Source organism: Gossypium raimondii, chromosome 1, assembly GCF_025698545.1.
Source record: "Gossypium raimondii isolate GPD5lz chromosome 1, ASM2569854v1, whole genome shotgun sequence".
Classification (NCBI taxonomy): domain Eukaryota; kingdom Viridiplantae; phylum Streptophyta; class Magnoliopsida; order Malvales; family Malvaceae; genus Gossypium; species Gossypium raimondii.
The window spans coordinates 1794430-1809446 of NC_068565.1; the positions used below are offsets into that span (position 1 = coordinate 1794430).

Here is a 15017-nt window from a genome sequence, read left to right on the forward strand (position 1 = left end):
ATGGAATGGTCTGATAAGAAGATTGGATTGCATTCAGTTTGGGGTAGTCCATTGTGAGCTGGTTGTCTACATATTGGAATGTTATTGAGCGGTTCGATAATGTTTGGAATTGGAATAGCCTCAACCACATTTTAAGAAATTTTACAACTGGATGCATAAAATTTGGATACTCATGAATGATATCTAGTCAAGCAACTGGTTTTAAGGCAGAGTAGTTGGTACAGTACTGATTTTAAGGTAAAACAGAACAGTACTAGTATCATAGTGCTTTGTGTGCTAGTCTATATTGGTCAACACCAGTGAGTACCAATACTTTTCTATATTGACTGGGGAATATTTCAAGAAGGTTTCTCAACCTGTACTTTTCTATATTGCCATATCAAGCATGAATAGTTTGGAATATGCTTTTGTTCTTCCATTTTTTATGACCGAAACTTCTTAAACCAATTTATTATTTGAAATGTGAGGTGGATAGGCTAGCTTAGCAATAGATGGTGTTTATTTGCTCCCAATGTTACGAGTCTATGGAAAGTACAAATAAAGCAGAGCTAGGGAGTGCTAATGAAAAAGTTTCTCAAGTCTCAACGTGTCCTTTTTTTATATTCCCATTTTGAGTGAAAAATTCTAGAATATGTTATTGATATTATTGGCTGTTATTTTCTAATTTGATTTCTCAAATTCATCATTGTCATTCTGGAATTCTTTCATAACTTATTGAAAGTATCAACTACATGTGAAGTGTATTTACTTGTACACCAGCAGATAAATCTTTTATGCTGTTCCCTTGTTTCTCATGAGGAAACATATCACAGTATGGCAGGGAAAATCATTGGCTTTATGTTCTGCTGTTTGCCGTGGTTGACAGGTACATTTTAGTTTATCCGCAAGGTTGTGATGTTTGCAATCATCTCTCATTGTTTCTCTGTGTTGCTAATCATGACAAACTTCTTCCAGGTTTGATATTATCACTAAATTTCAATTTGGATTCACTATCATATTGTAATATGTTATTGGACTTATATGGTTCCTCTCCCTACCCCAAGACAGGTTGGAGTCATTTTGCACAGTTTACAATAGCTGTTGTGAATAAAGATCCAAAGAAATCAAAATATTCAGGTTGGTTGGCTCAAATTTAGTTTAGTAGCACTAGTAAAGATCCTGAACCACAAGTAACTTGCCGTGGTTTGCAGGTACTTTACATCGATTTGGAAGAAAGAGCATGGCTGGGGTGGAAAAAGTTTTTGGAGCTCTCAAAACTTTCTGATGGATTTATAGAATCTGACACACTAATCATAAAAGCTCAAGTTCAAGTGATTAGGTAATCAGTCATATCTTGATTAACAAACCTCTGCCTATGTTGCTTTGGTCAATGCTTAACAACCGTTTCTTTCATCCCGATCTTTAACATAGCCTTTATAACTAAATGCTTTGAATTTCCTTTGGCTGTCTATATGAGTAGTAGCATTATACATTGACTTTAAGGCACTGATTACTATGGAGGATGGAATGGTTAAGATATAAGCTAAGAAGGTGGTTATGAATCTCAACCATTTGATTAACAAATTTTCCATCCTCACTCTTTTCCATCCTCCATGCCAAGCAAAGCCTAAATGTTGTTGTTCTTCATGCTTATCAGCACAACTTTTGGATTCCCAATTTTCAACAAATATAAGACTTTGGGGGTGAAATGGTTGATTCATAATTGTTTCAATTCAGCCATTGTTCATATCTTTGATGATGAAGTTTGCTTAGGAATGATGTCATTATAGTTTAAGAAGATTCATTCTGTGGTGTTGTTTCCTCATTTTAAAATTATATCCTTGGTATGTTACAAACAAGTTAATTTGTTACATTATTTTTTTGTATACCTGATTTAGTTTATTTCCATCTCGATGATCAAATATAATATTTGGGATTTGTAGGGAGAAAGTAGACCGCCCTTTTCGTTGCCTTGATCGTCAATATAGGAGAGAACTTGTTAGAGTATATTTGACAAATGTAGAGCAAATTTGTTGCCGTTTTTTGGATGACAGACGAAACAAACTGGGGAGCTTGATAGAAGACAAAGCTACGTGGTCAAGGTAAATGATATTATATTATGTAATACTGAGTTTTTAGTCATTTCTATCATTGAATATCAGTTTTAACTGCGTGCGGCATCAGTCTTTGATTGATATGTTATGCTTGAATGCTTTCCTTTTAGAGGGTTCTTCCCGTGGTTTTAGCATAGCTTGATGGTCTGCTTGAATTTTCATCTTTGCTCTTTCTGAATCAAATTCCTTCTTGTTTTGACATTATGCATCAAAGGCAGCCTCAGTTGTTTTTCTATTTTTGTGCTTTTGTTCTTGTTTCAATAGCATATGCGGTTTTGTTTCTAATTGGGCCATTACCTTTCCCTTTTTTGTTGCCTTTTTGCTCCAACTAAAATCTTGTAATCATTGCAGCTTCCGTGCTTTCTGTTTGGGGTTAAGCCGAAATGCCAGACGCCAAATGTCCAGGGAGAAGCCAGATGTGATTTTGAAAGTAGTTGTGAAGCACTTCTTTATAGAGAAGGAAGTGATATCTACTTTGGTAATGGATTCACTATATAGTGGGTTGAAGGCTCTCGAAGTCCAGAGAAAGGCAACAAAGCAAAGTCAAAATTATTGGATGGTGAAGTAAAGCCAGCTCCAATTGTTCGTGTTGAAAAAGATATGTTTGTACTAGTGGGTGATGTGCTAGTTCTTCTAGAAAGGGCTGCTGCTTTAGAACCATTACAGCTGAAAGATGAGAAAGGTCCTCAAAACCAATCAAAGGTAAGTTTCTTCATATAGATTATAGGATAAACTAAGTAAGAACATCAGATGCGTTTAAAGCAAGTATGGAGTAATTTGTACAGTTTAAAATTTGTGGATTAATGAAAACATAATTAGTGGCATTGTTTTACTTACCTCTCCGGTAAATGAGTTCTGGAAGAAAAAATGCTTTGTCTTCCCTGGAAGCTAATGCTGTTCTCCTTTGGCATATCTTTGTGGAAAGTTAATTCAAGCCCCTGGCGTGGCATATATATATATATATATATATTTACAGTGACAATGAATTTATTTTGTTTTTCGGGTTACGGAAATGGGGTTTCAGCTTTTCTCTTGTTCAACAAAGCCTATTATTTTTGTCTAGGATGGGAATTCTGGGGAGGAGTTCAACAAAGATTCAATTGAGCATGGTGAAAGGTGTCTTACAGAATTGCGTCGCAGGACAGTTGAAATATTTGTTCTCTCTCATATTTTCCGGTGATATGCTTTTTCTTGGTCAATTAACACTAGCTTATTGATTTTTTTCACTTATGGAAATACTGGTAGGTCACAAGGTAAACATGCGCCTATAGATGTAGACGATTCATGTCTGTGTATCTAATATTTTCTTGTTTCTAATAGTTGGTTCACAGAAATCTTAAGGGAATAAAAAGGAAAACAGCTCTGGTTACACTTGAATTTTTTTCGAATATACCGTAATCTTTCTGGGGTAGAGGGCTGTATGTTTGTAGACTTATTACCAAAAATAGTTCTCTCTAGCTCATAGGACATTCTCATATTTTCTGATAGTTCAAGCTTACATAATTAGGCTGTAATGCAGTTAGTCATGATTTTTGGGTTCCTTTAGATGACCTTTTTGGTCAGCTTGATGACAAGATTGGATTCTTAATTTTCACGATATTTTGAACTTCTATTCAGCAAGCCCCATATGATATTTATGGGTGATACTCACTTGATCCTACAGAAGCCTAGTTTCTTTCTTACATACAGCAACAAAATAGAAGTTGCCTACCAGGAAGCTGTTGCTTTGAAGAGGCAAGAAGAGCTCATCCAGGGCGTCAACTGATTCCTAGGGCGGTTGGCATTGGCAAAACTTATTTACAAGTTAAAATGAAAAGGTTTGGTCAAATTCTAGTTTTCATCCTTGTATTATTAATGTTATGTGGTGAAAGAACTTAGCAAGTCTCTAGTCTTATTATTATTGATGTTATGTGGTGAAACCTAGCAAGTCTCTAGTCTTATTATTATTATTAGGATAATATCATATTTGATATCTGTACATTTATAAAATATCCAATGTGGTACTTGTACTTTAAAATTATTTAATGTGGTATTTAAATTATCGTAACTTTTATAAAATGTCTAATGTGGTACTTGTATTCTGAAAATGTTCAATATGGTACTTTAACTATCAATGTGTTTTATTATTGTATATGTTGTTAACATCGTAAGTGAATTACTAAACCGCCAATGAAAATTTGACATATAAGGTCTGTTTGGACAACATTGTGTAATTGATTGAGAGTGTAATTACTACATTCTTGTAATTGTAATGAATTGTAATTCTCTAGACGCGTTGGATTGACAAAATGTAATTACAAAGTTACATAATTTATATTTTTAAAAATATTAATTACTACAAACAAATATTAGTATGATAAAATAATTTCTAAACTAGTAATAAAATTAAAATCAAATTATCGTATTTATTATGTTAGTCTAAAAAGTAGTTGATAATACGATTGTTAATAAAAATAACAAAAATAAATAAATATGATATGTAGTTTTATCTAATTGTTCTAGTGCATATTTGTCGGGTTAATCTCTCTTCAATATTTAATATATGCTTTTATTATCATCTATCGATCTTTGATCGAGATTATCTGAATATCTATCATTAAGATTATTAATATCTCATTCTTCCATATACCCTTTGAAGTATAAATCATCTCAATTCTATTTACGATTGAAGTTATGAAATATTCAATATTTTAATATGATCCAACCTTTTATTATTATTATAATATAATGTGATGTTAAGATGAGAAATATGCAAAGAGTTTGTGAATTGTCTATAATGCTTGTGTTCGACACTATTCTCTCAAATGGTATTATACTCCACGATATGGTGTAAAAAACATTTTCTATTTGCATGATTAGGATTATGATATTTGGGTTCACAACTCAAATAATTTGTAGCTTTAATTATAAAAACTTATATAAATTTAATTTGGAGAAAACTTATTCTAAAATATATCATTTTTATGGTACACAAATTAAGTAAAAATAATATAAAATTTATAATACGTAACCTTTATAAAAAGAAATTATAGATTGTCCAAAACTTTTAAAAAAATCTTATAAATAATATTTTTGTCATATTATTTTTATAAGTAAATTATTATTAAAAAATAATTTTATAAATAGTTATATTATTTTTATAATATATAGTATGAGCACTTAAATAAATTATGTCGATACTTCTTGGTCATAACTTTTATAAATAAATATATTATAATATTTTTACAATATGTAAATTAATTTTATAATAAACTATCTTATCTTAGAATCTTTTAGGATTTAAATAATATATATTTTATAATTTTATAAAATACACAAATTATTTTATAATATATTTTTGAAGGATTTATAATATAAGAAAATTTTTCCATAATCATCCCAAACACTCATACATGTTTATGCTTATAATATAATTTTTATAACTTATATAAAAATATTTTTTTTAAAAAAATTCGATTTGGGTGTAATTACTTGCGTAATTACTCAAATTCTCACTTCTCCCTAAAAATTAGAAAATGTAATTGGGGTGCTCCAATTACACCGAATTCAACGGGACTCACCGGTTATAAGGATTACCCAAACATACCACCATTGTGTAATTACAAACAATTACACCCAAATGCAATTATTAGGTGGCCTTTAAAACATTACCATAAATTTTTTTCTAAATCGTCAAATCCACATGCATTTTTAAAGGAAATGTTGAATAAATCATTATATTTTTAACAATGTTGGCATGCTTATATGCTCATATGACCATTTGTTATATATATCATGTCAACAAATAATTTAAAGATTATAAAATATTCAAATATATATATAACTAGTTCATAAAAAAATGAAGTACACATGGATTGCCATGCAGGCTACCATGTTTAAAAAGTCAACATTTTAGTCAATATTTCTGTTAAAAAAAACAATTCAACTCTTTCTAAAAGGTTAATTGTTAAATTTAACTCATTTAAAAAGGTTTAGGGTCGAATTTAACTTAAAAAAAGAATAATGGTCCACTTGACAAAAAATTAAATTGATAAAAAAAGAAAGAGTATGGACTTACTATACCTAAAATTTTTAGTTTGAAATGATACAACATGCCATATCATCCGTTACACTGTTAACGGCGAGTAACGGCTCAATGGCTAAAATATATCAAATCAATAACATTAGTGATGGTATCATGATTTTTTAAAGTTTGACAACAAAAATGTAATTTAAACCCTGCATAAGTGACTAAATCTGAAATTACCCCAAAGTATATTATTTTCTCCTCATCCTCTCCCCTAGCTCTTTTTATCGTTTTCAATAGCTGCTTCCCTTCGTGTATATATATATATAGACACACACACACACACGTTCCTGTATTCGTCTGTATGTCTTTCTCTCTATAAAAAGAACCGCTTTATTGACGCTTCAATTCCAGGTTCGTGACGAATGATTTTTTTTCGTTTATCCATTGGTTTTTTTTTTTGTTGTTTCAAGGTTTGATTCTTATCGGGGTTTTGGGTTTTTTTTCAATCTATCGATCTCTATTATTTACGGGGTTTAGTCGGGTTGGCGGTTCATTCAAATTGGGGTCTTAATTATATGGTCTGCGTGTGTGTGTTTTAGTTTGGGTTCTTGTGTATGTATCAGTTGGTTTTTATGGGTAAGTTAGATATATTTTTTTTCTGGAGACGGAGGCCTATATTTTGATATTATTCTAGTTTTAATTTTGGATTTTGTATGGTGTCTGTAATGATTTTATGATTTCAAAGTGAGGTTTAAGAGGTATTTATTAATTGTTATTTTTAAGTGTTCTTTTTAGTGTTTCTCATTTGGGTTTTCCATTGTGTAGCAAGTGGAGCTGAAGGGAGGACTATTGAGGGGAAATGACTGGGATTGTAAGTGAGGGGTCTGGAGGGGATAGGTCGGTGGAGGGGATTTCAAATGGGCAGTGTTTTCAATCAGGGGAAGCATTGGCCGAATGGCGGTCTTCCGAGCAGGTGGAAAATGGAACACCTTCAACCTCACCCCCTTATTGGGACTCTGACGATGATTATGATAGTGGTATGCTTTTGGATCACTATCTTCTTTGGTTGAATGCCCTTTATTCTTTTGAGCATATATCTGTATGTCTGTGTATTCTCAATGGTTATAATGTCTATCGAGGCTTTAGGTTGAATCCTTTATATATTAAATCCAACATTGTCTCCAAAACAATGAGTGATTAAATTGAATGGCATGGTAAGAAGATTGGGTTGTGGTATGCTTTTAGATCACTTTCATCTTTGGTTGAATGCTCTTTATGCTTTTGAGCATATGTTTCTATGTCAGTGTATTCTCAATTGTTATAAAGTCTATCGAGGCTTTAGGTTGAATCCTTTATATGTTAAATCCAACATTATCTCCAAAAACAATGTGTGACTAAATGGAATGGTCTGATAAGAAGATTGGATTGCATTCAGTTTGGGGTAGCCCATTGTGAGCTGGTTGTCTACATTTTGGAATGTTATTGAGGGGTTCGATAATGTTTGGAATTGGAATAGCCTCCTCAACCACATTTTAAGAAAATTTTCCACTGGGTGCATAAAATTTAGATACTCATGAATGATATCTAGTCAAGCAATTGGTTTTATGGCAGAGTAGTTGGTACAGTACTGATTTTAAGGTAAAGCAGAACAGTACTAGTATCGTAGTGCTTTGTGTGCTAGTCTATATTGGTCGATACCAGTGAGTACCAATACCTTTCTATATTGGCTGGGGAATATTTTAAGAAGGTTTCTCAACCTGTACTTTTCTATATTGCCATATCAAGCATGAATAATTTGGAATATGCTTTTGTTCTTCTTCATTCTTTTACGATCGAAACTTCTTAAACCAATTTATTATTTGAAATGTGAGGTGGATAGGCTAGCTTAGCAGTAGATGTTGCTTCCAATGTTATGAGTCTATGGAATGGAGTGGTAATCAAAAAGTTTCTCAAGTCTCAACGTGTACTTTTTTTATATTCCCATTTTGAGTGCAAAATTTTAGAATATGTTTTTGTGATTTTGCCTTTTTTATGATAGAAAATTAAAAACCGAGTTCACTTTTTTATAGGGCTGAAGCCTTCTGAATTATATGGGAAGTATACATGGAAGATAGAGAAATTTTCGCAGATTAACAAAAGAGAACTTCGCAGTAATGCATTTGAAATTGGTGGCTACAAGTGGTATGGGGAATGAATATTATTGGCTGTTATTTTCTACTTTGATTTCTCAAATTCATCATTGTCATTCTGGAATTCTTTCATATATTATTGAAACTATCAACTACATGTGAAGTGTATTTACTTGTACACTAGCAGATAAATCTTTTATGCTGTTCCCTTGTTTCCATGAGGAAACATATCACAGTATGGCAGGGAAAATCATTAGTTTTCTGCTGTTTGCCGTGGTTGACAGGTACATTTTAATTTATCCACAAGGTTGTGATGTTTGTAATCATCTCTCATTGTTTCTCTGTGTTGCTAATCATGACAAACTTCTTCCAGGTTTGATATTATCACTAAATTTCAATTTGGATTCACTATCATATTGTATTCTGTTATTGGACTTATATGGTTCCTCTCTCTACTCCAAGACAGGTTGGAGTCATTTTGCACAGTTTACAATAGCTGTTGTGAATAAAGATCCAAAGAAATCAAAATATTCAGGTTGGTTGGCTCAAATTTAGTTTAGTAGCACTAATAAAAACCCTGAACTACATGTAACTTGCCGTGGTTTGCAGATACTTTACATCGATTTTGGAAGAAAGAGCATGACTGGGGATGGAAAAAGTTTATGGAGCTCTCAAAACTTTATGATGGATTTATAGAATCTGACACACTAATCATAAAAGCTCAAGTTCAAGTGGTTAGGTAATCAGTAAGATCTTAATTAACAAACCTCTGCCTATGGTGCTTTGGTCAATGCTTAACAACTGTTCCTTTCATCCTGATCTTTAACATAGCCTTTATAACTGAATGCTTTGAATTTCCTTTGGTTGTCTATTTGAGTAGTAGCATTACACATTGACTTTAAGGCACTGATTACTATGGAGGATGGAATGGTTAAGATATAAGCTAAGAAGGTGGTTATGAATCTCAACCATTTGATTAACAAATTTTCCATCCTCACTCTTTTCCGTCCTCCATGCCAAGCAAAGCCTAAATGTTGTTGTTCTTCATGCTTATCCGCACAACTTTTGGATTCCCAGTTTTCAGCAAATATAAGACTTTGGGTGTGAAATGGTTGATTGATGATTGTTTCAATTCGGCCATTGTTCATATCTTTGATGATGAAGTTTGCTTAGTAATGAGATCATTATAGTTTAAGAAGATTCATTCTGTGATGTTGTTTCCTCATTTTAAAATTATATCCTTGGTATGTTACAAACAAGTTAATTTGTTACATTATTTTTTTGTATACTTGATTTAATTTCTTTCCATCTCGATGATCAAATATAATATTTGGGATCTGTAGGGAGAAAGTAGACCGCCCTTTTCGTTGCCTTGATCGTCAATATAGGAGAGAACTTGTTAGAGTATATTTGACAAATGTAGAGCAAATTTGTTTCCGTTTTTTGGATGACAGACGAAATAAACTGGGGAGCTTGATAGAAGACAAAGCTACGTGGTCAAGGTAAATGATTTTATATTATGTAATACTGATTTTTTAGTCATTTATAACATTGAATATCAGTTTTAACTGTGTGCGGCATCTGTCTTCGACTGATATGTTATGCTTGAATGTTTTCCTTTTAGAGGGTTCTTCCTGTGATTTTAGCATAGCTTGATGGTCTGCTCGAATTTTCATCTTTGCCTTCTCAGAATCATTTTACTTTTTGTTTTGACATTATGCATCAAAGGTGGCCTCAGTTTTTTTCTATTTTTGTTCTTTTGTTCATGTTTCAATAGCACTAGTGGTTTTGTTTCTAATTGAGCCATCCCCTTTCTGTTTTTGTTGCCTTCTTGCTCCAACTAAAATCTTGTAATTATTACAGCTTTTGTGCTTTTTGGTTTGGGATAGACCAAAGTACCAGATGCCGAATGTCTAGGGAGAAAACAGATATGATTTTGAAAGTAGTTGTGAAGCACTTTTTTATAGAGAAGGAGGTGACATCTACTTTGGTAATGGATTCGCTATATAGTGGGTTGAAGGCTCTCGAAGTCCAGAGTAAAGGCAACAAAACAAAGTCAAAGTTATTGGATGCTGAAGAAATGCCAGCTCCAATTGTTCGTGTTGAAAAAGATATGTTTGTATTAGTGGATGATGTGCTAGTTCTTCTAGAAAGGGCTGCTGCTTTAGAACCATTACCACCGAAAGATGAGAAAGGTCCTCAAAACCGATCAAAGGTAAGTTTCGTCATATAGATTATAGTTTAACTGAGTAAGAACATAAGATGGGTTTAAAGCAAGTATAGTGTAAATTCTACAGTTCCATTTAAAATTTGTGGATTAATGAAAACATATTAGTGGCATTCTTTTACTTTCCTTTCCATTACATGAGTTCTGCCTTGGTGTCTAGAAGAAAAAATGCTCTCTTCCCTTGAAGCTAATGCTTTTCTCCTTTCGTATGTCTCTGTGGAAAGTTAATTCAAGCCCTTAGTGTGGCATATTTATTTTGTTCTTTACTGTGACAATGAGCTAAGCATTTTTCTGTATATGAATTTATTTATTTTTTCTGTTAGCGGAAATGGGGTTTCAGCTTTTTTCTTGAAAAGCAAAGCCTATTATTTTGTCTAGGATGGGAATTCTGGAGAGTATTTCAACAAAGATTCAATTGAGCGTGATGAAAGGCGCCTTACAGAATTGGGCCGCAGGACAGTGGAAATATTTATTCTCTCTCATATTTTCAGGTGATATATTTTTTGGTTGATTAATACTAGCTTGTTGATTTTCCAATTATGGAAATACTGATAGGTCATGAAGTATACATGCACATATAAATATAGATGATTCATGTCTGCGAATCTGATATTTTCTTGTTTCTTATGGACACAAGGGACTTTATGTTTTCTGTCAAATCAGTTGCCCCAGTTTGTTCACAGAAATATTAAGGGAAAAAATGGAAAAATCCCTGGTTACACTTGAAAATTTTTTTAATACACCGTAATATTTCTGGTAGAGAGCAATATGTTTGTAGACTTATTTCTGAAAATAGTTCTCTCTAGCTAATAGGACTTATCTTATTTTCTGATAGGTCGGGCTTACATAATTAGGCGGTGATGCAGTTAGTCATGATTTTTGGGTTCCTTTAGATGACCTTTTTTGTCAGCTTGATGGAAAGATTGGATTCTTAATTTTCCTAGTATTTCAAACTTTTATTCAGCAAGCCCCATAGGATATTAATGGGATGATAATCACTTGTTCCTATAGACGGCCTAATTTCTTGCTTACATACAGCAACAAAATAGAAGTTGCCTACCAGGAAGCTGTTGCTTGGAAGAGGCAAGAAGAGCTCATCCGGGAAGAAGCTGCATGGCTGGCTGAAAGCGAGCAGAAGGCTAAACGAGGAGCATCTGAGAAAGAGAAAAAATCTAAGAAAAAACAGGCATAATCCTCTTCTTTGTTTTTTTTTTTCCCTCTGCCTGGTAGAATGTTAGGAGATATCTGGATAAACACTCCCCATTGGGCCACCTGAGTGCAACAAAATGAAATCATTGATGTTTAGGTTTTCCCAGCGTTACTGTTATGGTGATTACCAGAATATCTCTAATTTACTTTTGGAAGCAATTTAACGTATACCTTTTTACTTTTAATTTTGAAAGAATTGAAGGAGAACAGATTTCGTAAGTTTTTTGTTCCTCTTCTGAATGTGCCCATTTTCCCTGCTTACATACTGTAGGCTAAGCAAAAACGAAATAATCGAAAAAGCAAAGATAAAGGGAGGGAGGAAAAGGCTTTTGTGGCAGCGAAGGAGAAACACCAAGAAGATAACCGAGACAATGAAACGGATGCCTCTATGATGGTGGAGGTGCAGCTGGTGCCTGAAAAATCTTATCTTCCAGATGATGTTTCCGATGTTTCTGAAGCAGTTGATTGTGGCATTGAAGCTCTTCAGCCTGATTCAGAAGACAGATGTGCTAGTCCTGTTGGTTGGGATACAGATACATCCGAAGTTCACCCTCCCACAGAAGCTAGTAGCAGTGGAATAAGTAGCTTATCATGTATGCAAAATGAAGTAGCTGATAAAAGGAGCCCATCTACGATGGATGATAGTTCCTCAACATGTTCGACAGATTCGGTACCATCAGTAGTAACAAATGGCTCCTATAAAGGCAACTTATTTTCAAACAACCAAAATAAGAAATCACCTAGCAGGTAAAGTGTTGCTTATGTGTCTTTCCATGTTTCTGTGTTTTACAGACAAGGTATTTGTCTCATATGTCACTTCAAATTTGTAGAGGAAAGAACCAGCTAAGTAAAACGTCAAGTGATGATGGTAGTTGGATCACAGAAACTGATAATCAGCCGCCTTCCCCTGCATTAGATGGAGGGGATTGTAATGATGCTTCTGAAAGCAGCAAGGCAGGTGAATCCGAGTCCGAGGCTGCTCTTTCCTCCTCGCTGGACCAGACTACTTGGGTTGACCAGGATGCTCTTAAGAAGGTGGTATATTTATATATATCCTTTTATTATGGCCATCCCATTCAGCTTTTAACTTTTATCTTTTCAATGTTATAGGAAGTTGTTTTGCTGCAAAAGAAACCAAGCACCCACGATCCGGTTGATTTAGAAAGGCCTAAGGGGAAGACAGTTGCTATACCATCCTCTCCGAGAAATCTGCGACCGACTGCTAAGTTTGGGTCAGATTACAGTATTGCTGTCAGTGTAGGTTCTGTGCTAGTTAGGAAGGCATCGTCAAATGACCTGCGGCAGAGTGATCAACCTGCATCTTCGAAAACATCGATCCAAATGACTAGTATACCAAAATCCGAGATTCAAAAGGCTGCAACTTCAAAACCAGCTGAAAATCCTGTGACCCCACAAGTGCCTGTGATGTCAAGTCCCTCTAGTGCTCCTCAAATTTCTAGTCTTAGGCCAACTGCTCCTGTTGTTTCTATGGTTCAAACAACTGCGGTTCTTTCTCGTTCTGTTAGCGCAGCTGGCTGTTTAGGTCCCAACACAACCCCAGCTACAAGTTATGTTCCTCAATCTTACAGAAATGCCTTGGGTAACCATGTTGCTCCTGGTTCTAGTCATCCTAACTTCTCTAGCTCAGTAGCATACTCACAACCACCAGCCTCGGTACCTGCACCAGTGTATATACCCCAGAGCTCAGAGAGGACGGACCCAAATTCTGTGCAACCAGGCTTTCCATTTGGCATGGTAACTCGGGATAGCCTGCCAAATGCACCCGGGTGGATTGAGAGTTCTCAAAGGGATGCCACTACAAGTATGCACTCTATTCCTTCTTCATTGCTTGAGATTGAAAATCTTGACTTGTCTACTGATTTTCCAGGCTGCACAACCGGACGTCAGACCCAAGGTGTCTTTGCCGATGAGTTCCCCCATCTCGATATCATCAATGACTTGCTTGACGAGGAACACAATGTCGGGAGGGTAGCCAGGTCAGCAACACGCTTCCATTCTCTTGGTTTATTAAACCGTCATGTTTCGTCTCCATCCAATTTGGGCATGTTGGGTGAGACAGTATCCTCATGCGGGTTTGAACAAGCATGGAGTTACTGGAACAATGGGTTCCAGCAAGGTTACAGAAATTCCTTGGGAAACCATTGCGATACATCTAGAGAATATATTCCACAACCTAGCCCCCTACCTTATGCCAATGGACTAACTGATGGATTGACCCCAACACATTGGCCAATGGCTTCACTTGGCATGAGGAATGCTGATGCAGTCAATTATCCATACTACGGTCGAGAGTATTCTAATCTGGTCTGTGGTGTCAACGGCTATTCAGTATTCCGACCATCCGATGGACTCTAAAACAGGTAACCTACAGTCGTAGTTTGGCCACAAATTCGATCGTTGCTTTATAAGATATGTAATAATATATTTTACTAGGAAAACTGTTGGGTTGGAGTGAGTTTGTAAAATTTTCTTAAGGGGAAAAAAAAAACATTAAAAGGTGTTATTTACTGCCTTCTTTGCTTTAAGTTTCAGCCATCAAAGCATATTTAGTTTTAGAAATGAAACGAGGCATTTGGGTTTTTGTTAAGACAATGCAGTTTTAGGGTGAGATCTAATGCAGCTCGTGATGTGGACCAATAAAATTTTGCCACGTCACTAGCTAATATAAAATTATCTTCTATTAATAATAAATCCTACCATATACATATTTGTTTTTTTAATTAAAAATATTAAAATATCCTCCAATAATATAACTTATTTTTAAATACTGTCTAATTGAGTTGGTGTTCAGTTGACTCGTGATGCCAATTCAGTCAAGAATTTGATTAATGGTATAGCTACATAATTAATAGTAATAATAAAGAGTGCATAATAAAATTAAAATGTATAAGTAAATCAAAATAAAACATTAGTTGAGTGGTAATTTTAAAATTTTTCAATGTCATTGACATGAGTTTAAATTTCATATATTTTTATTCTTTTTAATTAAAAGATTAAAGTATTTTTGAATAATGTAACTTATTCTAAATATGAAATGTCATTTTGTAATTTCTTAATCGAGTTAGTGCTTAATTGACTGTGACATCAATTCAAGAAGAGATTTTATTAATAGTATAAATATAAAACTAATGGAGATAATAAATTGTGTATATTAAAGCAAAATGTATTAAAATGAAGTTTTGATTGAGTGGTAAATTTAATATTTTACTAATTCAATTGATATGTGTTTAAATCCCACTATATTTATATTTTTATTAGTTTTAAAATAATGAAAATGCTAAAATACGTTTGAATAATATAACTTATTTTAATTACAGAAAGATATGTTC

At 33.9% G+C, this 15017-nt stretch overlaps 2 protein-coding genes across 7 annotated transcripts; both read left to right on the top strand.

Annotated features, from left to right (window-relative positions):
* LOC105786629 (TNF receptor-associated factor homolog 1a-like) lies at positions 1-3858 on the top strand. Its single transcript, XM_052628456.1, is given in 10 exon segments — positions 1-53; positions 866-954; positions 1048-1116; positions 1191-1218; positions 1220-1318; positions 1923-2081; positions 2445-2614; positions 2617-2795; positions 3157-3269; positions 3783-3858. Coding segments are annotated over 10 exon segments (1035 nt in total).
* A 2502-nt stretch (positions 3859-6360) lies between these two features.
* Positions 6361-14195, top strand: LOC105774674 (TNF receptor-associated factor homolog 1b). Of its 6 annotated transcripts, XM_012597262.2 has the most exons (14): positions 6361-6513; positions 6928-7139; positions 8172-8283; positions 8516-8766; positions 8841-8970; positions 9575-9733; positions 10095-10446; positions 10837-10949; positions 11497-11644; positions 11939-12414; positions 12498-12702; positions 12778-13489; positions 13556-13664; positions 13748-13904. In XM_012597262.2, exons 2-14 carry the CDS (start codon positions 6962-6964, stop codon positions 13764-13766), a joined length of 2964 nt encoding a protein of 987 aa, XP_012452716.1. In that variant the 5' UTR covers positions 6361-6513; positions 6928-6961; the 3' UTR covers positions 13767-13904. The 6 variants fall into 6 exon arrangements, with proteins under 6 accessions (XP_012452716.1, XP_012452696.1, XP_012452702.1 ...); XM_012597242.2 differs by having other exon boundaries at positions 13556-14195; XM_012597248.2 differs by having other exon boundaries at positions 8516-8604; positions 8698-8766; positions 12778-14195.
* The last annotated feature ends 822 nt before the right edge of the window (positions 14196-15017 follow it).

Bases quoted from the DNA above. Each gene is read 5' to 3' on its own strand.
- LOC105774674 (XM_052629325.1), top strand. From the start codon at position 6,962: ATGACTGGGATTGTAAGTGAGGGGTCTGGAGGGGATAGGTCGGTGGAG. The intron at 11,645-11,938 runs GCATAATCCTCT...TACATACTGTAG, and splicing joins AAAAATCTAAGAAAAAACAG to GCTAAGCAAAAACGAAATAA. The intron at 12,415-12,497 runs GTAAAGTGTTGC...TCAAATTTGTAG, and splicing joins AATAAGAAATCACCTAGCAG to AGGAAAGAACCAGCTAAGTA.